At 37.2% G+C, this 22,686-nt stretch overlaps 3 protein-coding genes across 15 annotated transcripts in view; 2 read left to right on the plus strand and 1 right to left on the minus strand.

Moving 5' to 3' along the window:
* LOC109928621 (histone-binding protein RBBP7) overlaps positions 1-13,304 on the plus strand; it is a 36,016-nt gene extending 22,712 nt beyond the window's left edge. The window contains exons 8-11 of the mRNA XM_048602687.1: positions 2,736-2,812; positions 5,838-5,895; positions 8,683-8,793; positions 9,029-13,304. Of these exons, the coding sequence (XP_048458644.1) occupies positions 2,736-2,812; positions 5,838-5,895; positions 8,683-8,793; positions 9,029-9,097 (315 nt within the window). The 3' untranslated portion in view covers positions 9,098-13,304. The remainder of the gene's footprint in view (positions 1-2,735; positions 2,813-5,837; positions 5,896-8,682; positions 8,794-9,028) is intronic.
* reps2 (RALBP1 associated Eps domain containing 2) overlaps positions 1-22,686 on the plus strand; it is a 362,214-nt gene that overhangs the window by 116,360 nt on the left and 223,168 nt on the right. The window lies entirely within an intron of this gene.
* The window catches only part of LOC109928620 (gamma-taxilin), a 66,284-nt gene continuing 56,726 nt past the window's right edge, over positions 13,129-22,686 (minus strand). For all 3 annotated transcript variants that reach the window (XM_020528548.2, XM_048602686.1, XM_048602685.1), the window contains exons 9-10: positions 21,565-21,660; positions 13,129-19,719 (exon numbers count right to left, since the gene is read on the minus strand). In XM_020528548.2, the coding sequence (XP_020384137.1) occupies positions 19,384-19,719; positions 21,565-21,660 (432 nt within the window). In that variant the 3' untranslated portion in view covers positions 13,129-19,383. The remainder of the gene's footprint in view (positions 19,720-21,564; positions 21,661-22,686) is intronic.

Below are 22,686 nucleotides of genomic sequence, written 5' to 3' on the forward strand. Positions count from 1 at the left end.
CCCCAGCCTTTTCTTGCCATCAACCATATGGTTCAAATCTTCTGACTTGCACTTTGCTGTATGTTAGGCACAGGCCTTTGCTGCTGTAATGGATTGCTTTAACTTGGCATTCGTGTCTCACTTGCACGCTTCACTTGGACCACAGGTGGATGAACAACCTAACTCATGCCCTAATAAGCACAAAATCATGAGGCTGTCAGCAGCGGGTACACCATGTATGGAAAGTGCCCTGACTTAAGGAACCATCTTCCTGTCTGGGTGTTCCTCAAAATAGTCTCTGTTCTGAATACAGTTATGGAGAATTGGGTTTGGGGGTGGTGCGGGGTGGGGGTGGAGAAAGTAATTTAGATGCCATAAAGTGATGGATTGGAGAAGAAGCACTGATTTGCTCTCTGAAGAATCTCTGTTTGTAAAGAATAGTATGTGTTGGTGGAAGGCTTTACTGGCACCAGATGTGACTGATTCTCATGCAGGGCCCATATGGTAGATTTGAGGCCAGCAGATTCTTCCGTTTATTCTAAAATCCTGCATCCAGGCAACCAGCCATGTTTGTGACTTCCACTAAATATCAGTTTAATAAAAAATAGGGTAGGTATGAGGTACCATAAACAACTAACGCAAAGACAAAGCACTCTTGATGAACGCTTTTTTTATTCAGTTTTTTTTTTGCAAGTTTCCTTGTGGCTGTTTAACATTATGTAGCATCACAGATGAATGTTGAAAATGGAATCATAAAGATGGCCATTCTGGCCCACCATGTCTTAGCCAGCTCTTAGAACCACTCCCTGATCTCTTGCTATCTTCATGGATTTCTCTAAAATTAGGACTTGGTGTTGCTGGAAATGTTTTGGGCCTGTTTTATAATATAGATGAAAGGGTTTGCAGTTCAGATGTGGCATTGGCATTTTGATAAACTTTTATTAATGTCTTTTGCATCACTTCTGAAGAAGTAATGTTGGGCTTAAAATTTTCACTCTGCTTCTCTCTCTACCTGAGTGTCTCCAGCATTTTCTGTTTTATTGCAGATTTCCAGCATCTGCAGTACCTTGCTTTTATTTTACCTGAGACATTAACACACTCTCTCTTTCTCTCTATCTAAAGATGCTGTCTGTCTTAAGTACTTCTAGCAGTTTTTATTTCAGTTTGCAACATCTGCGGTTTGTGCTTTTGGTCCTGCAATGCAGATGCTGAGCCGAGGGCAATACCTAGATTTTGTTCGTTGAAAGAATGTATCAAATATGATCTGAAAACTTAGCATCCAGATGGTCTAATTATGCTGGCAATTGTTCTAAATTGTGCTGATGCCTGCGTAATGTGCTACATTGTGCATTAAAATTCAGAATACGATATTCCATTGCCAAATTTCTGTGCTCCATTGATCTAAACTTGTATCTGGTGCAGTCCTTTTAAATGATCTGTTGAAGTTTTTGTCAGCATTATGGAAGTGTTCATTAATCCAGAAAGAAATATTTTGAGGTACAGTCAGTGAAATGATGGTAAACAGAAGGTATAACGATTTATCTGCATACAATCCTGTGGGTGAAACCTCGCCATATATTGTGAAGTTTATCTGCAAACATAGTGGGGATAGCTAGGAGGAGTGTGCAGCAAGTCAGCATCACTGAAGTAGATTGGGAGTGCGGCCCTACGTGAGAAAGACCTGTGGTGGCACATTAAAAATTGGCAGCAGAGAGCACCTTCAACCTGTTAGTGCTGAAGTTTGTCACAGGAAGATAGGTGATTGGGCATTTCTTCTGTGTCTCTCTGGATTGGCAAAGTGGTTAAAATTGAACATGTTCGGCTATTCAATTAAGATCGTGGTTCACCTGGCTGTACTTTCATCTCCAGTTACCTTTCTGCATCCCAGAACTCTTGACTCCCTCGTTTCTTCATGAATAATTTTCAAAAATCCGGCCTCCAATGCTATCTAGGAAGAGAATTTCACACTATTATTGATCCTGAGCAGAGAGAAAGAAATCTCCTCCTGCCCTTATCAAGGAAACGTCTTATCCTTAAATAGTGTCCCCTACTTTTAGCCTCCTGTAAGAAGAAACATCTTCCAAGTATCCACCCCGTACAATCTGCTCAAAATTGTATGGGCTACAGTAAGATCTTATGTCATTCTTTTAAGCTACAATATCTGTAGGTCTAATCTGTTCAGCCTTTTTCCCAAGAATGAGTGGAGCTTCAGCTAATATGGATTATTCTCGTTCTTTCTATTTATCATGCTTAGCATTGTATGTGTTAAACGAGAATTTTGAAAATCTTTAATCGGCAAATTCATATTATTAGCCATTGGGATAATTGCAAATTGTGGAAAATCCACAATATTTCCATTTTATTATTAGTCCCATTTTATCAGTTTTAAACTACCTTGCAGTTAAGTCGAGGTATAATTTGTAACCTAAAAAGGATTCACCAAAATATTTTGCCATCATTGTGTAGTTGTAGCCTCTCTATGGCTAATCCATTTTAGCATTTGATTTTAGAGTCTGACTATTTATTAGCCACATGTGGTAGAGGAAGAAAATTGCATATTAATACTATGAAAGAGTGCTAATGAGTTTGTGACTCATTTGTTTATAGATTCCCTTTCAAGTTTGCTTCCTTTTCACTGTATCTCTCTTTTCCTCCTCTTCACCTCCTCTCCTCCACCCCCTCTCCGCACGTGCACGCACACACCCCCACTCCCCTTGCCAGAAAATGTGCTGAAATATTTGATTTTATTTCTGTAGGTGCAGTGGTCTCCACACAATGAAACTATCCTTGCTTCCAGCGGTACTGATCGTCGCCTCAATGTTTGGGATTTAAGGTGGGGGCTAATTCCTCATTTTTCTTTTCTAGTTGGGTGTTTTCTTATCCTTGAGGCATTGAGCTTAATCAGCAAGTGACAATATTCTTTAAATAGATGGAAATTAGTAGCGTCGATAAAGGACGCTGTTAAAGCAGTGGCAAAATAGGATATCAGTGATGTTAAAATACTATTAAAAATATTGGGTAGAATTGAGAAATAAATAGGTTTCAAGACTTTGGAAATTGCTTTTGTGTGTCAGATAGCAGTGATAAAGTAGCAGGGAAAACAGATACTGTTCAGTGAAATTTGATGCAAAAATCGAAGCCTTTAATTTGCAGAGACTGTCGGGAGCAAAATGACTCCAGTTCCAAAGGTAGCAGATTTATTTTCATGTGATTTTCCTGGAATAATAAGTTCTAGAACCAATAAGGGAGGTCTTAGATTTAATAATGAATTGTAATTAATCAATTCAACTGTAAGGAAATACCTAGCTATCAGTGACCTTTTTAATATGATAGAATTCTATTTTAGAGGGAGCATGGGGAGTCACAAGCCAAGGTTTTTAAATTTAGGAGGCAGAAATTGACCACAACAGATTTTGCACATCTATTAACAAATAAATTTTTGGATGAACCTTGGAAAGTGTCCAAAAAAGTATTTGGTAGAATACAACATCTTTACAATAACACTTAAAGTTAGTGCTTGACTTGTGGAAGTTAAACAAACTTGGTCAATATGGGAATAGAATGGTAGTGTACTATTAAACAAAGGCCTGATTGAAAGATCAGTGAAGATTCTGCAGCCTGGGAGTAAAAGAGCAGCACAAAGAGAATTTTGAGGGAAAAATCTTGCAGTGCCTATTAAGGACAACACTTGAAGTTTTTGCAATAAATGGAGATGGCTGGCACAGGCAACATTATAATTGGAAATCAGACTTTGTACGTCTTCACTGTAAAAGAGAAGGATGAGGCACAAAAGTACGAGGAAAAAGCAGAAAGAAACTAACTAGATTTGATATCAGTTTTATATTTAATAAAGAGATGATGGAGAAATTGTTGATCTTTAATCTCAATAAATCGAGAATTTGAATGGGTTCTACCTCAGGAAAGATTGTTGATTTATAATCTACCAAAATATCTTGATTCAAGATTGGGTTAGGCATTGGCAGTGTGACTTCAGTATTTATAAATGGTAAGAGAGATGACAAAATTTATAGTCCTGATTAGAGTTCATAGTTCATAGAATAGAATCCCTACAGTGTTCTGATGGAAAGTCAATGGACTCCTCCTGCTAGACATACTGAATTTCAACCAGCAATTTGTTTTTGTTTCAGATCTCTAGCATCTGCAGTTCTTCTGTGCTTTTTTATATTCTATCAGACTAAAAATTACTAGAATCTGTTGTAAGAGGCAAAGCAGTTAGAACAAAGAGCTGATCAGAGAGCTAGCGTGGATTTGGAAAGTGTAAACCATTTCTAAAGAACCTAGCTTGCTTTCTGAGGTGGTAATGGATATGGGCAGATAAGGGTATGTATGTGAATGTTATTTATTAACTTCTGGAAGCCATTTTGACATGGTTCGATATAAGAAGCCGTTAACAAAAATTAGTCTGGCATAAGAGGCAGCCTACTGGATTGGCTATGAAACAGAATAGGGATATTGGGTATGAACACACATTGGCAAAATCCAGCATGTAGAAATGCACACTGGGGCCACAACTTTTCAGTATTTATAAGTGATACAGTGATGAAGGGATAGAAAGGTATATGTTGAGGTTTGTTGACCACACTAAGATGGATGGAGTAAAAAATAGATGGGAACAAAGTTACTAAGGTATATTGATAAATTGAGACAATTAGACTAGAGCATTTGCTAAACGGTGAAAAGATAGAAACTGTGGATGAGGAGAGAGGTTGAGAAGTCAATCTGCAATAATCACTAAAGTCTAGTGGACTATTGCAAAAAAAAAAATTTGCTATTGAACTTAAGTCTTGGGATTAGAGGTAAGATCCAATTGATTAAAAGTAAAATCCATAGACCACTTCAGGTCATAATTAATATAAATGTTAGTCAGAACCGAATTTTAAAATAAAACTTCTGTTGACTGTTTTAGTGCAGAGTGAAATTGATGTTTACAAGTTATTGGATGGATGTAGTTTCTTGATAGAAATCTGTTTTAATTCTGTTACTTAGGCCAGCATCCTTTGGGACAAAGTGCGTTCATTTTAAATTTGGTCTATGCTGTTTTCAAGCTGAAACAAATGCTATAGTTGAGAGTGCAAAATAGTTAAATTCTGGATTATTTTTGGCTCCATTAAATCACAAACACAACTCATTGTCCTTCAGAAATATTTGTGTGTTAATGTTAATATGGGTTGAAGACATATCTATACATTAATATGGTTTGACATTAGACAAGTGGTTGCTTTCATTACCATTTTTGTACAGAAGTTCTATTTAACTGCATATTGCAGAATGGTTTACCTGTGTTATCTGCAATTGTTATTTTTTAGAATTATAGCCTGTTTCTGCACTGTAACTTCTGTCTTGCCTAACTTAACCCATGCCAGAGTTTGTGCTGCATATGAACCTCTACCGACCTGCAATTCAGCCATTCAGCAAATCCCTCAATTCCTTCCTTCCTCGTGCATGTGTCTAAGATTTCCCTTAAATGCATCTATGTTGTTTGCCTCAGTAACTTAGTGATAAGTTTCACCTGATTTTATTGGATTTACTGAAGACTTTTTTTGACGTATTTATGACTCATAGTTTTCAACTGCCCATGAGTGGAAGCATCATCTGTTACCTTACGAATCCTCTTGGTAATTTCAATCACCTCTTTCCTAGCTAAGAGCCACCACCTGTTAAGTCTTGCATGGTAGTTATACTTAGTGTTAATACCATCTCTGTAAATATTTTTGCACTTCTACCAAAAGAACATTGCTGGACATACTCTTTTAGGTGTTCTCAGATGGATGCTGTTAAGGTGCAATTTCAGAGGTATCTGAATTTATGAACGATTTTTCTAAATGTGTGTTTTGTAGTAAAATTGGCGAGGAGCAATCAGCTGAAGATGCAGAGGATGGACCTCCAGAACTACTGGTAGGTTCCTGTGCAAAGATATGGAGACAACAAAGAAAATAACATTATTTAATTCCTTGGGTCAGTTCCAGCATTTGATTATAATCTTTGCATCAACTCCATTTTCCTACTTTTTCTCTATATCCCTGATATCCTTACTTTTATAAACTTCTAATCTTTTTTGAACATTCCAACTGATGTACCATCTACAGGTCTTTTGAGGCAGAGAAATCCAAATTTTTACTACCTGTTATTTGCTAAAGTGCTGCTTGATTTTGCCCATGAATAGCTCATGTCAGATTTCAAGATTAAGTCAGTTTGTTCTTGACCATTTAGTTGCTCAGTCTAATTTTCTGACTGAAATTAATCCCTTCATATTTCTGTCTTGTTAAATTTCATTTGCCATGTATTTACAGGGTAATCCACATCCCCTGAAGTTTGTTACCATTCTTCTCATTTTTATTATATCTTGAGTTTCATAAACTTCTGCAAACTTTGAATTTTTCACGTTAATTGTTTGTGCTTAGATAATAGTATAATTTAAACAAAAAGTGCAGTCGTCCCAAAACTACTCTCCGGGATACTTTATTCCAGACTAGAGAAAACCAACATTCAGCACTGTTGTTTTCTCTTCCTTAGCCATTTTTTTTTTTTTAATTGAGCCTATCTCTACTTTTTATGTCCCTTGGCCGTCAGTTTTACAATATTCCCCACTTTTTCCATTGCTTCAAGAAGGAACTTTAGTTAGTTGAACATTTTGCTTTCAACAAATCCTGTGGCTTTTATTTGTTAGTGCAGATCTTTCCAGTTACTGATTTTATTTTTCCTTTTGTTCCCTGTTGGCCCAAATCTTCTGAAGAGTGAGTCACTATTGGTTTGTCACTCTGGTTTTCTGTGTTAGGGCTGAGCTCTGTATTTCTTGCTAGCACTTCTGATTCTTGCTTCAGAATTCTTCAGAAATGCAGAATGTACCTCCAATCCAACTGGTTTCTTGTAATGGCAGATAGTTGGAAAGTCAAACCACACCACCTTTTTTATTTATCAATAGTAGATACCATGTTCTGTTCAGTTTAGATGTTTGAAGGCCCTTTTCTGTACAATTATTCATTATCATGTATCCAGTATTTCTTTATTTAGTGTGAACACCACCAGTAGTATTCTTCTCCCTCCCTCAAGGAAAGGGGCTGAGCAGTGCGAAAGGAGGTGGGGATGGAAATGTCGCCCTTTTGGGGGCTATGCATTGCTGCAGATGCTGGGCCACTGTAGCTGATTTACTTGAAGCTACACTACTCATTTTAAGCATAGACCAATAATAAAAACTGATCTCAGCAGGCAAATCTGGTAGTCAAAGTTTAAACCTACCAAAAAAGTACCCTAGATATGGTTGCACCTGGTCGTCTTCTGGGTCTGAAGGTGCATCAGTAAAATGTTGAGTTAGAGGCCTCCTCCCATGTGAGAAGATCTGGACTAATGTCTCGAGGTTTTCTCATCACTGACACTGAGCTAATTGGTTGGGATTTGTTAGATTTATCCCTTTTCTTTCTTTAGCAGTGTAACATTTTCCACCCCATACTACGTCCAAGGAAAAATGTGGCCAGAGCAACCTTAATTTTCATCCTTTCTTCCATTCATCATAATCTTAAGTAGCTTGTCTTTTTATTTATTTACTTTTACCCTTTTCAGAATCTTTACCAGTGTTGCACAAAAGCAAGAGGAAGTAATGTCCTCTTCTTCAATCCAGAATCCTGCAAAGTGATTATTGTGTCATTCAGTACCTCAGCTATGGTCTCCACTTCCTTAAGATGATCTTTTTGGTTCCTAATTAGTTATGTCCTTTCTTTGACTGAATTTTTACTTTTTTATACATTTTTATGTTTTCAGCTGCCTATGTTCAGTTTAATGTTTCAAAACGTTGTACATGATAGAGCAATGTGGAGACATTTCTGCATTGAAGGAGTTCAATCATGGTGGCACTCTTTAACTGGAGCTGTTATAATTTAACTTTTTTTAAAAGTCCCCTTCTCCATATCCTCCTTGAATGTTTATTGAATTCTCCTTTACATTAACACGTTTACCTTATTAGCCATTGTTTTTTCTGATTACCCTCATGGTGGCAGGGGTGGGATTTAATTACTGACTTCCATCTTGTCTTTTGATAGTCCAAAATATTTCCTTCATTTTCATTGGTAGGTACATTGATCTTTCACTGCTGTCTCTTTCATATTTTTGAAAATATCTCTTCAATTTCTCCATTCCAATTTATTTTATAATTATATTGTTATTGATACATTTTTAAGTGAGAGCAACTTGGAGGTGGTGTTCCTATATATCTGCTGCCCTTGTCCTTCTAGATGGAAGTGGTCATGGGTTTGGAAGGTGATGTCTAAGAATCTTTAGAGTTTCAGCAGTGCATCTTGTAGATGGTACACATTGCTGCTACTGAGCATCAGTGGCATGTCATTAATATCATGCCTGTAATGTAGAGATAATAATACATGACAAACAGTTGGGATATATGAGCAGCCAGTCAGTTACAACACCAGAAGACTTTGCGTTTCAAAATGTTCCATAGGATCTTTTAACATGTACCCAAACCACTAAAGTCACATTCAAAGGATAGAATCTATACTGATGTAGCACTGCAGTGTTAGTGCAACTGCAAAGGTGAAAGGCTGGGAGGATGTTTTATATCTAGATTTGGATACATGACGACGTTTGTAACTGCTGTCCAAGAATGATGATCCATTCCAAAAATTTTGCTGTGTTTACATACCTGTTTGCCATTCTGAAAATCTTGTTTCTTGATAGTTTATTCATGGAGGACATACTGCAAAAATTTCTGATTTCTCCTGGAATCCAAATGAACCATGGGTAATCTGTTCTGTATCAGAAGACAATATTATGCAAGTTTGGCAGATGGTGAGTGCTAGCCTTACAGGATCGCCTATAGGTTATTCAAGAATTTTGGTCTAAATCTTAATTACTTTTGACAAATTTTTAATGACATTTGCATTTTAATTGTCAATAAAGAAAATTTATGTAAACCTCAGTCATCATATTCCAGGTTGTAAATTTTATAATTAAATGTTCAAGTCACAAAGTTATGTAGTTTAACCATATTTGTTGCAGCTTGATTGTGATTTTTCTCTTTCAGGCTGAGAATATTTACAATGATGAAGAACCTGATACACCTGCATCTGAACTTGAGAGCCAAGGATCATAAACCCCATTTGACACCACCTCTTTTTTTAAAAAAAAGTCTAAGATTGTTTTAGACTGATAATCCTAACAACCATTTTCCAAGCAACCTTTTTCCACTGGAATGCTGAGGCTTGTATATAAAAAGCACTTATGCAAATTCTGACGTGCAACTCCTTGCTTTTCCACGGGTGGCGTACAGAAATTTGGAAGTGTTTTGAGAATGCAGTGCCTGATTTATACAGTAGTATGTATTCCTTAGTATGTATAAAAGTTTATTGATAGCTGCTTAAGCACAAATGTGTACACTTGTGTGTTGCGGTGTTGCGTAATATACAGTTTGACCCTGAAATGTGATTGGCAGTAGGGGCACTAATTCAGTGTGCATGTAATTTGGTTCCAATGGAAGAGAGTTAAAATTGCTGAAATCTCTGTAAAGCAATGTTGTCTTTCAACTCAAAAGCTGAAGAGTATTTTTTTAAAATTCAGTGTACATATTTCAACACATGAAAGTCTTTTGGTTTACTTCTGCCTAACTCCCTCCAGCCCACCAACGTACACTTACACTATAGTGGTTCAAGGTACCATTGATTTTCCAGCTTATTCTGAAAGCACGTAACAACATGCCCACAAGTTTGAAATAACTAGAAATTATTCCATATCAAAGTATGCATTTTGATTTGCATTTTGATTTACATTTTATAATCGAGCATAAGGTGATGAAATGCTGCTGCTGCAGTCTTCAGTAGTTGAGAGCTAACTTTCTTTAATGTGGTGGTTTTCTTACACTCCCTTGAAGCTCGGATATCTGTACAATTAAGAATTCCGGTAGACATTTGCTTCTGTGTTTTCCTTTGTTAAACAACTGCATCTGTGCACATTGTAGAGCAGGGATATATAAACAATAAACCTTTTGTAATAATTTTCAACTTAGCTTTGCTTTTTAACATGTAAACATCAAAGGTAGAAACTGATCAACCACTAATCATATGAAAAGTTAATTTGCAGTTTGATTTTGTAAATCTTGTGAATGAAATTTATAGTCACATGTCCAAGTAGAAATTAACAAATGCTGCACCGGTGTTTTCAGTTTCTCTCTCAATCTCCTCCCCCCACCCCCGCCACCACCACAGCTTCTGCTGTAAAATGCTAATTAAGTGGATACCTATTCACATAGCGTAAATAGTAGAACATCCAGCCTCTCAAACATGCTCAACCATTTAATATGATCACGGCTGATCTTTCTGCCTCTTCCACAGCTTTGATTCTCAGTCTAAAAATCTGTTACCTTCAATCTTCTGGGATAGAGAAGTGCAAAGATTCACAATCTTTGATTAGGACATTTCTTAATCCAAAAGGTTCTATTGCCTTATCCCAAGACTTTGTCTCTGTTCTAGATTCTCAAGACAGGAGAAACAGTTCTTTCCTTATCAAGTCCCTTCAGTATCTTTTTAATGTATTGTGTACAGTCTGGTCACTGCACTACCAGAAGCATGTGGATGCTTTGGAGAGGGTACAGAAAGGATGCACCAGGATGTTACCTGGTATGGGAGATTTTGGCTACGAAGAAAGGTTGGATAGACTGGGTTTGCTTTCACTGTAATGCAGGCGATTGAGGGGGTGACCTAATGGAAGTTTATAAAGTTGTAAATGGCATGGTAGTGGAACATGTTGAGGCTTTTTCCAGGGTGGAGGGGTCAATTATGAGGAGACAATAAGTTGAAGGTACAAGGTGGGGTGTGTGTGTGTGGAGTTTGATGTACGAGGCATGTTTTTCCATACAAAAGTGGTGAGTGCCTGGAACACGCGGTTGGTGGTGGAAGCAGAGACAGTAGCAGTATTCAGGAGGCACCTAGACAAGTATGTGAATAGGAAGGGAATAGAGGGATACAGATCCTGTAAGTGAAGCCAGCTTAGTATGGAAGAACAAAATGTGGTGGCGCAGACTTGGAGGGCTGAAGGGCCTGTTCCTGTGCTGTGGTGTTCTTTGAAGTCACCTTTTTTTGTTTTTTCTGATCACTGAACAGTTACTTGATTTCACGACCTTGGAGGTGAAGCAGAAAGGTAAGAGAGCACAATTTAAATTATGTACACCCTCCACTTTCAAGGATTATTACTCGAGGTCTGTCCACATTTATATAGAAACATCAACCACCTGTGATGCTAAATTAGCAGAAGAAATAGAAAGTTGCAAGTTCAATGCAGAAAGAATGTGTTGTAGTAGTCTTTGTTCACCAATAGTTTATTTGTGACATCTCTCTGAGGTATGATCAATGGGCTGAAACCGAGGGATGGGTACTGTGTAGGATGTCAATTTGTTTGCAAAATTGATAATGGAAAGAATCTTGTACTATAAAAGCAGATCACCATTCTAGTAATATAAATGAGATGTGCTTTTGGAATGGCTGATGTTCTATACAGTATTAAGTATTTTGCAAACTTTTGCTGGTTTGAGCAGAATTAATATAGAAATGGAATATAGTATTTTCTGTCCCATGAGCCTGTCTGGTCCTGTTGACCTCTAGGTAGACTTGCACACGCACACTGGGATTTCTTCCATAGAGTCTGAGTTATACAGCATGGAAATGGGCCCTTTGGCCCAATTCATTCATGCCAATCTCTTTGCCTACGAGTGGTCCTTATCCTGTTTAAACCTTTCCTCCTATCCATGTACCTGTCCACATGTCTTTTAAATGCTGTCATCATAGAGAAATCTCATAATTTCAAAACTCAATGTTAATACCCTTGACAAACAATTGATCTGGCATCAATTGCCATCAGCAGGAGAGAGCGAAACTTTGAGCACTTCTAGGAAGAAGTGTTTTCTAATGTCACTGCTGAGGGGTCTGATTCTAATGTTTGGATTGTAATATTTGAGGAATATAAACTCAAGTTGGTAATTGAGATTGTAACAGCTTGAAATACAGGATGATTTTTAAATGTTAATTGACACATCCATTAACATTGGTATTCAAGTATATGCTGCATTTACACTTAAATGTGATCAGCAACAATCTATTTGGACTGCTTATCACTGTGGTACAATTTAACTGAAAAGTAATCATTTAATATACCATTTAATTAATCTAAACCTGTAACACAGTTTGAATTCAAATATTTTGTTGATTTAAAATTCAAATGTAATTTCCATGTCTCTCTGGTTTAATAATCTAGACATTTGAAATATGTGGAGATGTTTTTTTTTGAAAAAGTGGCATGTTAAGATTCATGGCTAATTCTGCAACTTTGACTTACAGTTGAAATCCTCTTAAACTATTTCCTTTATGTATTTCGGTTTGTGGAGTTAATGCTGAACCACAACTGTTAATAATACTTGATAGCTGAAGTCAGTTCACAATGTCGGTGCTTAAACTTCATGCTTTCTACACGCTTGATCTGCCACAGGCATAACATCAAGCCATGGTTTTATCACAACTTCACCTTCATTCCAAAAGGATAAACTGAAGCAATATGACTTAAAAACATCAATGTTCCATTCTTCCTCAATCTTCTGAAGAAAGAAATGTTTCCACACATCAGGTTTTGCATGCTTTCTAGTTCTTGAGCAGTTTATAAGTGTCTTCTTGGAGAAATGGTGCAAGGATTAAGATTTTTGCTTATTGCTGACCTTGGCCATTTAGATAAAGGGATACAAAGTAAACAGACCATGGTCCTGTCTGCTAAGACCTAGAAAATGGAGAGTGGAGCAAGGAGGTGAGAGATTGATAGAATCATTTACTTGTAAAATTGTCCCAGACAAAGTTACTCTGAATTCCTGAATTGCCCTGTATAAGAAATGCTGCAAAGTGAATCAAAGTCAATGTTTCACAAATGTGATGAACAATATTAAGTGTGGATCTCTGTTGCTTTACGCTCCATTATTGAAATACCACTTGGAAACCAGGAGCTGCATTGCTATCAATTAATATGAATGTGGGTAAATGAAATGTCAATTTCACTGAAATAACACTTGAAAACAAAACAATAAGAAACCAGTTCAATAACACAAAAAACTTTCTAACCTGAAGTGTACATGACAAAAGAAACCAGCAATAGTTATTATCTATACTTATATTTGATTTGCTTTGTACATGTCCTTAGTAAATAACATTAGATTCACATTTCCGGAATTCTACAAAACTTGTGAAAATTTGAAAACAAGACTGTGCTGACCACCCATTCAAATACTTGCCCAAACCCCTGAAAAAAATAAAACTGATTTTAAGCATTGACGATTTCTGCCTCACATTGTTTCACAGTAATTCTCTGCTACAATCTTCAGAGGTAGATTTTTTTGTTCTCATCATCACCTGAGGTTTCAACCACAGCATTCCCAGTTAAATGTGTAAATGCATTGTCAGTACAGCGTACTTTGCCACAGGTAAAACACTGATCAACACAGACAGCAAACCCATTCTAATCAGGCAGTACTAGGAAGACATGCTATGCACCAAACAGCTCCTATTTTTGCGTTTGCACACGCAAAACGTTAAACATTCAAAGTAGAAATACAATCTGTATTTTTTTTTTTAAAAAACTTAAATAGTTTCAGATTTTGAACTGCAGTAAAATCTGGATTAGAAGCTGCATCTTTATTCTTCACAAAGTAGGAAGACCAATATTAAAAACACATCTTTCAGAAATCATTGATTAATTGTTATGACAGCAGTTTCAAGGAAACATACTGAAATATCCAGCATAAAGCATTATTTTCAGTACAGAAAATAATTATGTCCAATTCCCCTTTTCCCTCCCCATTAGAAACTGCAGCCTCTAACCTCTAAGTCAGTGTGATTTTTAAAAGATGAATTGAACAAATTTGTAGTTGACTCACATTAATCCAGTCAAGTGCAAGGAACAGCAGCTTAAAAACAATCCAGTCACCACCTCTTACCAGTTATGAAACATTTGTATAATAATGCTATTTCTTTCCTTTCCAATCTTGATTTGTTTTAGGCTATGGCTTTGAGGCTTGACAAACTCCTAACACTTTTACCTTCACATGCAAGCTAGGACCAGTGTGTGTCATAGTCGATGACAAAATCGTAACCTTTCTGTAACCTAAAATCCACCTATACTTTACAGCAAGAGTTTCACTGATTTTGTTTTCAAGAGGGAAATCCTGATTGTTCACTTTTTAAGTTGAAGTCCAAGTAAAATGAGGTCAATTGTTGCCCCACACTCCCAATGTGATAATCACAGGTTAGTTTAGGCAGCAGAAAGAAAGGAGTGAAATCACCTGATAAGACACTAGGGGGTGTTAAACATAAAATGTGAACAGAATAATAATGAACCTGAATTGCTTAAATCGCATCAATCTCAATTATGAAAACCAACCAAATTATTTTACCTCATTAGCTAGAAAGGTACACTTATTTTCACTGGATTTTTCACTTTGTGTAGAGTCCTACTTACATAAAAATTAAAATTGATGCAAGTCTTCCTAAAGGAAACCTGTAGAAAGTTTACGCAAGTTTCTTTAATACAAGAGAGATTTGGTCTGTTTGCCCAATATTATTCATGAAACTTCTAAACTTGTTTGGGTAGCTTTAGCAAAAATTTAAAATTTCAATATTAATGTGCTTCTACAGATATTGTTTCTGTACAAGTAATTATACTAAACTTTTTTGTCAAAAAAAATGCAGCAAGCCTCTTCAAAAGTTATTAAAAAACAGTTTAAGTGCTATGGACAACTTTACCATACAAGTGAAATGGGGTTTGGACCAGTTACAGCTGGGATGCAATTTCTGAAGTAATTTTAAGACATTTGGAACAAATGCAAAGGATCTAAGAGTTGGTCAATTATATAGATCCGAAGGAAATCATCTGTGTATCTCGATTAATCACACTGCCCAATTATGCTGCTTAAGAGACATTCAATTTCACATTTCTAAGTTTAAATCATTTGATCAATATAGTTTGTACTATGTATCTTAATTACAATCTCACAACAAACAAATCACAAAGCAGCATTTTGTGCTTCTGCCTGATTAAAAACTGACCTTTAATAGACAATAAAGCTTTCTTAAAATCTTAGATAGGAAATGATAGCAATTTTGCAAACTGATGTCAAACTTACATATCAGTGTTCAGTCAGTGAGGTATCTTTAGTACTGAACAATACAGCAGCAGGCTCAAAATATTCTAACCTGGGCTGGAGTAGTTTCATGATGACTAGTTGAGGAGGCATTATTTACTTTCTCTGACAAGTTGCTAGACACTTTTACATTAAGTATTATCTAAAGCAGGCAGTAATACTGCTGGCCAAGTGCAAATAGCAAAAAGTGGATATAAACGTGAGCTAGCTACCTTACAGATTGGATTGTGCTAACTCATACTTTTCATTGTTAAATTGAAAACTTTATCCTAACATATGAAAATCATGATCAGGGACTTAAATTGCTCACAATTGTAGAATGCATACAAATTGGTTACTGACATTAAGGTGCTGACTGCATTCAAACAAGGGAATTTTTTCAGCACGATAAATAACCATCTTAAACAGTGATATCAATTAAATCACATTATATCTGCTTTAGATTAGATTATAGCCAGTATTGAAGGAATTGTAAGTAACTGCTCGATTTCACCATCTTATTTGAAATGCATATGAAATATTTTACTGATAGTTTGCTAGAAAGTCAGCCTGTAGTACCATTAGTAATGATGCTAAACTACAGGGAAATGGCATCAAAATTCTCTGCACTGGGGTACGAAAAATACCAGTTGGTTTGCCTTTTCCCATCACATACCAAAACAAAGTCTAGTATTAAGAATGGCTTCTAACAGCAGTCTTTTTCTAGCTAACGCGTGAGAGATGCCAGACTGTTTTCTTGTATCTGGCTGTTCCAGGTCTCTACTCAATTTTTATAGTTGCATTAAGTGCATCTTAAATACAGAACATAGTGGTACATCAATCCACTCTATTGTGGATTAAATACATTACATAAAATATGCTCTGATTTTAATGATGGGGAAATTATCAGACATTTCAATGTTGAAAACAGGATAAAATGCTATGAGATAACAAGGTGTAGAGCTGGATGAACTCAGCAGGCCAAGCAGCAAAGCTGACGTTTCGGGCCTAGGCCTGAAATGTCAGCTTTCCTACTCCTCTGATGTTGCTTGGCCTGCTGTGTTCATCCAGCTGTACACCTTGTTATCTCAGATGCTCCAGCATCTGCAGTTCCTACTATCTCTAAAATGCTTTCTGCTCAGTTTTAAATAAACTTAATACTTTGCCCAAATACATGACTGATTACCAGGGAGAAAAGTGGCCATTCGCAAGCATTGTTTGGAATGTGGTTTTGAGCACCTTCTCAACTTGGTGTGTTTTTCCCTGAATGTCACCAGAACTGCTGTATCTTTTCAATAGGTCAGTAACTGAACTTCAGATTCAATGGAGGTCATTAGTCTCTGATTGTAGAGCAAGCAGCCATGGGTTTATTGCTTGAATATTAAACAGGAACTACTCGAAATAGGCATAGACTTTTGCTTTTGAAATCTCTTGGCATTCACAAATATGCTTTGCTGAATCCTTTCAGTTCCTAGTACCACAGTGTGTTGATGCATCCAATAGGATGGAAAACCAACTTTGCCATCTTCCAGAGATGGTAAGAACTGCAGATGCTGGAGTCAGAGATAGCACAGTATGGAGCTGGAAGAATGCAGCATCAGAGGAGCAGGAAAGTAGATATTTCGGATCTGAAACGTCAACTTTCCTGCTCCTCCGAAGCTGCCTGGCCTGCTGCGTTCTTCCAGCTCCATACTGTGTTATTTTTGCTATCTTCCAAATAGTTCTTTGTCTTGTTCTGTAAATTTGGTTGTAGAATACCGTAATCCATAGCACGTTGCAACTTTCAGTTGTGCACTAGCAGTATAGAAAAACTGGTACTTTTGCTCCATCTTCCCAAACAATTTCTACTCACTCTTAAACTGATAGGAACATGAACCCAATGAGCATTCCTGTTGTGTGAAGCCTGAGGACAAGTTTTGTTCAGGCTGCTCCAGATTTAAAGCTTTCGCTAGACAAAGATAAAATCTGTTAAGTCCTGTGAGTTACTACACACATTTCAGCAACTCAAGATGACGACTATACCAAAAAGTACATAGCGCTTGCCCTCTCCAAAACAAAAAAATTGGCTGTAAAGGCTATTGTTTGTTTCAAGAGATATCAGGATGTTCCTAAATTTGGAGTGGTCTGTTTTCATGACATAAAAAAAAAATGCAATGTCTCAAAATAAAAATACATATTCATGAGGTTTGTAGGTTCGCATTTCATAACATTCCAGAGAGAGAAACATAAGGATGTGTAAAGAACAAAGAGGACAAGTGGAATGTTTGACATTTCAAATACTTGCACTAGCACGGCAACTGTCTAGGTAGCAGAGGAAACCAATAAGTAACATTTCTTCCTTATGCAGCACATTCCCATGGACTGTGCAGCAATGGCACAATTCAGTGGGAATACTGCATAAATTGTCCAGTTGATTGAAACTAACAGGAAAAGTTTCATAAAATATAGCACTTGGCAACAGTATTTCATGAGTAATTGTTGTGTACTCAATTTCTAATGAAAACATTATGGTGGATCTTTACGAATCAGTTTCAAACTCTTACAACTGCAGAGCAGTTTCCTCAACATTCTTTCCTGAATGAGGAGGTTAGAAATTCTTCATAATGATTATCCCCATAGCTATTTTATAAATGAGTCGGTAAAAGAGATAAAATGATAAGTGTCAAGGCCATTTGTCATTGGGACAAATCAGCACAGAATACTGTTTTACAGAAATGACAGAGTGAGGAAGAGGAAGCCAGTAGTGAGATATGGAAAACAGCTAAATACCGTACATGAAAATCTGACTAACTAAAACAGGGCTTGAATCAGCACTTCTGAAATGAGAATTGTATTGTGTAATAGTTAATACATTGATAGAGCTGTTTGTAATGTTACAGTTTCAAAGATAACTATGTCAGTTAAAAAGTGACAGAGTCTTGTAATCAATTGTCTCTTTTCACGTCCAGGGCTCAAATTAGTCAGTCAAGTTACCCAGCATTTATAAAGTATTTGACTGGGTATGGAGGGGTGAGGGGGTTGCTTAACATGCTTATTTATAGAAGCTAAAAGTCCCTGCTATGGTTGAAATGTGTTTCACCAGTAACCTCTATAGGACCCCACCGTTCACAGTGTTTAACCAGTGTTCATTTTCCATCCACAATAACTGAGGCCATAGGTCTACCACTAACAGCTTTGGGCTTATTAGACACAGATGCACCAGATATACAGACTGTCAAAATTAATTTGATTTAGAACTCTTGGAGCCAGGGACACAGGATTTTTATCTCCTTAGCTTTGGTCTAGATTCAAATCCTGAGGTGAAAGGATAGTGCAGTTACCACAGCTACATTTCGAAAACAAATCATGTCAGCGAAAACTCTCTGAAATATAAATGAAGGAAAACAATAAATTAAAAGGCAGCTTTGACCAAATAAGCTACAAAACAAAGTTTTTTTTTTAAGGTCAATTGCTACTAACATATTAGGGTCGTCTCCAATGCTAGGACATTAGAGCTTTGCAAACTAACAAAAATATTGACGAGAGAATGGCCTACAAAATTAAGCTCAATCCCAACACATTTAAAGGGTCATGATCCACTGAAAGCTTCTTTCTGATACAGGCACATGAAGATGACTTACTAGAAAGGTACAGGATACACTGCTAATGGACCCTGTTTCCTATCTGCCTTTATTCATCTGAAGCAATCTACAATCAGAGACCACTATGCTACGCTCCAACTCCTAACATTAGATGTTTCCACATCTGTTAAACGTTTCACTCAAGAAACAGTGCTTTGTGGAAGCTCAAGAGCCAAAAAGCACAATGTCAGAAAAACGAACAGCAATCCTTTCTGTGGAAGCATGTCCCGACCAAATATATCCAGTTGCACCTACATTGTGAAAAAACAAGCTCAGTTTTTAAAATAAAAAGTCACTCATCTGTTATTAAAATTACATGAAATGTTTACATCTCAGTCCAAGTATTAAATGTTGAGGTGGATTGCAATGTCAAAAATTTCAATTTTAAAAATGAAGCAATTATAATCAATTATGAAAATTTATAAAGTAGACTAAACTTGACCCACCATACAACTACTTGAACCACATAAATTCCTTTTTCCCCTAAGAAAATACAGATATGGTAGAAAAATGTGTAAGAAATTCTCACCACAAAGCCAATAATTACGAAGAACAAGTCAAACAATAATTACACAAAAATATATAACTCCACACAATTCTTTAAAACAGATAGTTTTAGTCAACAGAATCTATGCCCGAAGCCACAACTTCATTTTCTAGTTCTCCAGTTGAACGTTCCTGATCTAAAATAGCTGCAGCATGAGACTGACTTCCAACTTCCTCTTGACTCGAAGTGTTCACCACCGCCAGCTCGGGGGGATCTGGGGTCTTGCACGGCTGATATTCTTCTTCCGTCAGCTGTAAAGGCCGATCACTTCCTGAAAGCTGACATTGAAGAAGCTGCACTTTTTTATTCAGGTCATTTCTCTCCGTCTGCAGCGCCCTGCAAAGCTTTTCCAGCCGCTCCAGTTTCACCTGTAGACCTTTGTACTCCTTGTCTCGAAGCGTCTTCTGTTTTAAAACAGCAAAAATAATCTTAAGCCTTTCTTTGATGTGTTACAAATTCAAGCCACTTACTTTATAACGGCTAAGAAATGCTAGAAGGGTGCGCTGCACTGTCAGAGGTGCCATCTTTTGGATGAGATATTAAACCAAAGCAGTGTCTGCCGTCTGATCAGAAATGGTTCAGCGGCATTACTCTTAAGTGAACGGAGGTGCTTCCCTGGATTCTGGTCAATATTTATATCACATGCACAATACCAAAAGAGAGATCTGGTCAATGACTGTTTATGGAATCTCAGTCTGAACAAATTACTTGCTGTGTTTCCTATCTTACAATAGTAGGATTTCAGGAGGTCATAATTGGCAGTATTTTGGGGGATTCTGAAATCATAGAATCCCTACAAGTGTGGAAGCAAACCATTCGGCCCATCGAGTCCACAGCAACCCTCTGAAGAGCATCCCACCCAGATCCCATGCAGCCAAAACATGTCTTCAATCTTGTTACCTTACAAAACATCTATTAAATGTCAGAAACTAGTTTGGAAAACCGATTGCATCCTGTCAGCAAAGAACAGAGAGTACGTGGTTGGTCTGCTAAATCCCTGGAGAGGGTGTACAAGTTTCATTAGTTCAGATATCCATCTACATATTAAAAATATAGTTAAAAAAGGGCAAGAAGAGGGACAACACTGGTTTAAAAATTTTTTTCTTTTTTTTTTTAAAGAAGAGCTCAAACATTTCTGGGTGTTAACGAAGTAGAATGCAGAATGTTATCATGAACAGTGACTAGCAGTAAATATAGGGCTGTTACTCAAGACTGCTGACTAACCCATCAGCTTGTGATCATCATTTAGTTCCCACATTGTCTCTGCCACAATATTAACTGGTATCAGAGCTGCAGAAAGAGCTTTATCACTCCAGTCAACTTCCATACAGCATTGCAACTGAAAATATTTTTACATCAGGAAATGAAACAGCTCCTCCATACTACCAAATGAAATGACAAATGTAGAAACAGACTACTGCAGTTAAAAATATTTGCCTCCTATTCACAGGAGCTCAGTGGCACAGTCAAAAAAAAGCCATATTTTAATGCAAAAATGATAAATGATGCTAACTAACATTTATTTTCTGAAGAATAGTCCTCAACACATAGTCCCTTTATGTTGGGCAGAGAAGAAAATTTTGGACAACTTGCTGAACAAGCAGTTTTTTTGTTAAAATGCATATATAGTGTAGAAATTATGGCATTCGCATGAATGGGAGAGTGACTTGTACAGAAGGAGCAGAATTTTGTTCCTACAGATTTCCAAAATATCTGCCACGTCCGATGTGGAGCAGACAGTGTTCTTTCAATATCAATGTTCCTGCAGGGCCCTACAGGGTCATTGATAAATTTAAGCATACACCACACTTTCAAGCCAAGGGAAGGATAATGCAGATTTTCTGCATTCTCTTTCAATTGTTAATAGTTTCCAGTCTGTGGATGTTTTGTAAAGCCAAAACACACTCTTGAAAAGAAAAGGATTGAGGTGTAATGTTTCTGAGGGAAGGCATGGAGCTCAATGGAATCCTTTGTCCATTGCATCTCCTAACCTGTGCCTCCATCCCAACTTAAGCGTATCGGTTTGTTAATTCAAGAAAATTTCGAATTTCATCGCTTTCCGTGTTTTGTTGACTATGTTCTAAAGTTATAGAGGACCTGCTTTTTATGAAGTAGGTATTTAGAAAAATCAAAGTGACACATCCAGAACTAGCACCTTTTGTGCAAAGAAATACCTGCGCAGTACAAATACAACACACAGCTCTTCATTGTCATAGTTCACATTAACAATTAACAAAAGTAGTGCACACCTCCTCAGCCATCTGTAAGAGTGCTTTGTTATTGTTCTCCCACTTAGTGCGCCATACAGTGGTTTCTTTTTCCAGCTTCTTGATTTTCTTCGTCATCTACATAAGAAAGACAGACAAGACTCTGTTCAATGCGACATCTCACTGAAACATGTTTTACCCTCTCCAAAGGCAATGCTTGCATAAACTGCAAATGGGGTTTATGTTTTCAATGATTCATCTATTCTCTTGCTTCTAAAATAACCTAATTCATCTGGTTTAAGAGTGAGCATCAACTGAACAGATCTGTGGTCCGAGCTACGAATTGCGGCATAACGCCATCAAGGGTCAGAGACGCATCATAAATTGGAATTGTTGGGGAGGGAGATGGTGCTGTGAAAGGATTTATGTGGTATTTTTCTGTCAATTTTATTGCAAAATGTCCTAGTTCTGTTTTTAGTTGATGTAAGGTAGATTTACAGCATGCAATGCACAACACCAAGAACATAGTTATGTTAAAATCTCACCATTAATGCCAGACAAAAAGCAGTATTTTTAAATGTTCTTTCATGGATGTATCTGTCACAAATTGGCTGGCATTTATTGCCTATCCCCAAATGCCTTGGAGAAGGTAGTGGCGAGCTGCGTCTAAGTGCTATACAAATACCTACAATGCTGTTTTGGACAGATTTTTGAACTAGTGAGTGAAGGAATGGTGATTTAATTCCAAAATCAGGACGGAATGTGGCTTGAAGGGGAACTTGCAGGTGATGGTGTTCCTGTGCATCTGCTGCCCTTGTCCTTCTAAGGAGTTGCAAATTTGGAAAGTGTTGTCAAAACATCCTTGGTGAGTTAGTGCAGTGCATCTTGTGCCCACTACTGCTGCCACTGTACGTCTCTACTGGAGGGAGTGAATGTTTGCAGATCTGCTGTTAACCACATGGGCAGCTTTGTCCTGGATATTGTTGTTTCTGAAGTGCTGCTTGAATTGCACTCATACAGGAAGCTATTCTATTCCAACACATTCCAAACTTGTGCTGTGTAGATGGTGGACAGGCTTTGGCGAGCCAGGAGGTAAATTAATTGGGGCATCTTGTAACCATAGTATTTATATAGCTGGTCCATGTAAGTTTCTGGTCAATGGTG

The sequence above is a fragment of the Rhincodon typus genome, chromosome 11, assembly GCF_021869965.1.
Source record: "Rhincodon typus isolate 14 chromosome 11, sRhiTyp1.1, whole genome shotgun sequence".
Taxonomy (NCBI): domain Eukaryota; kingdom Metazoa; phylum Chordata; class Chondrichthyes; order Orectolobiformes; family Rhincodontidae; genus Rhincodon; species Rhincodon typus.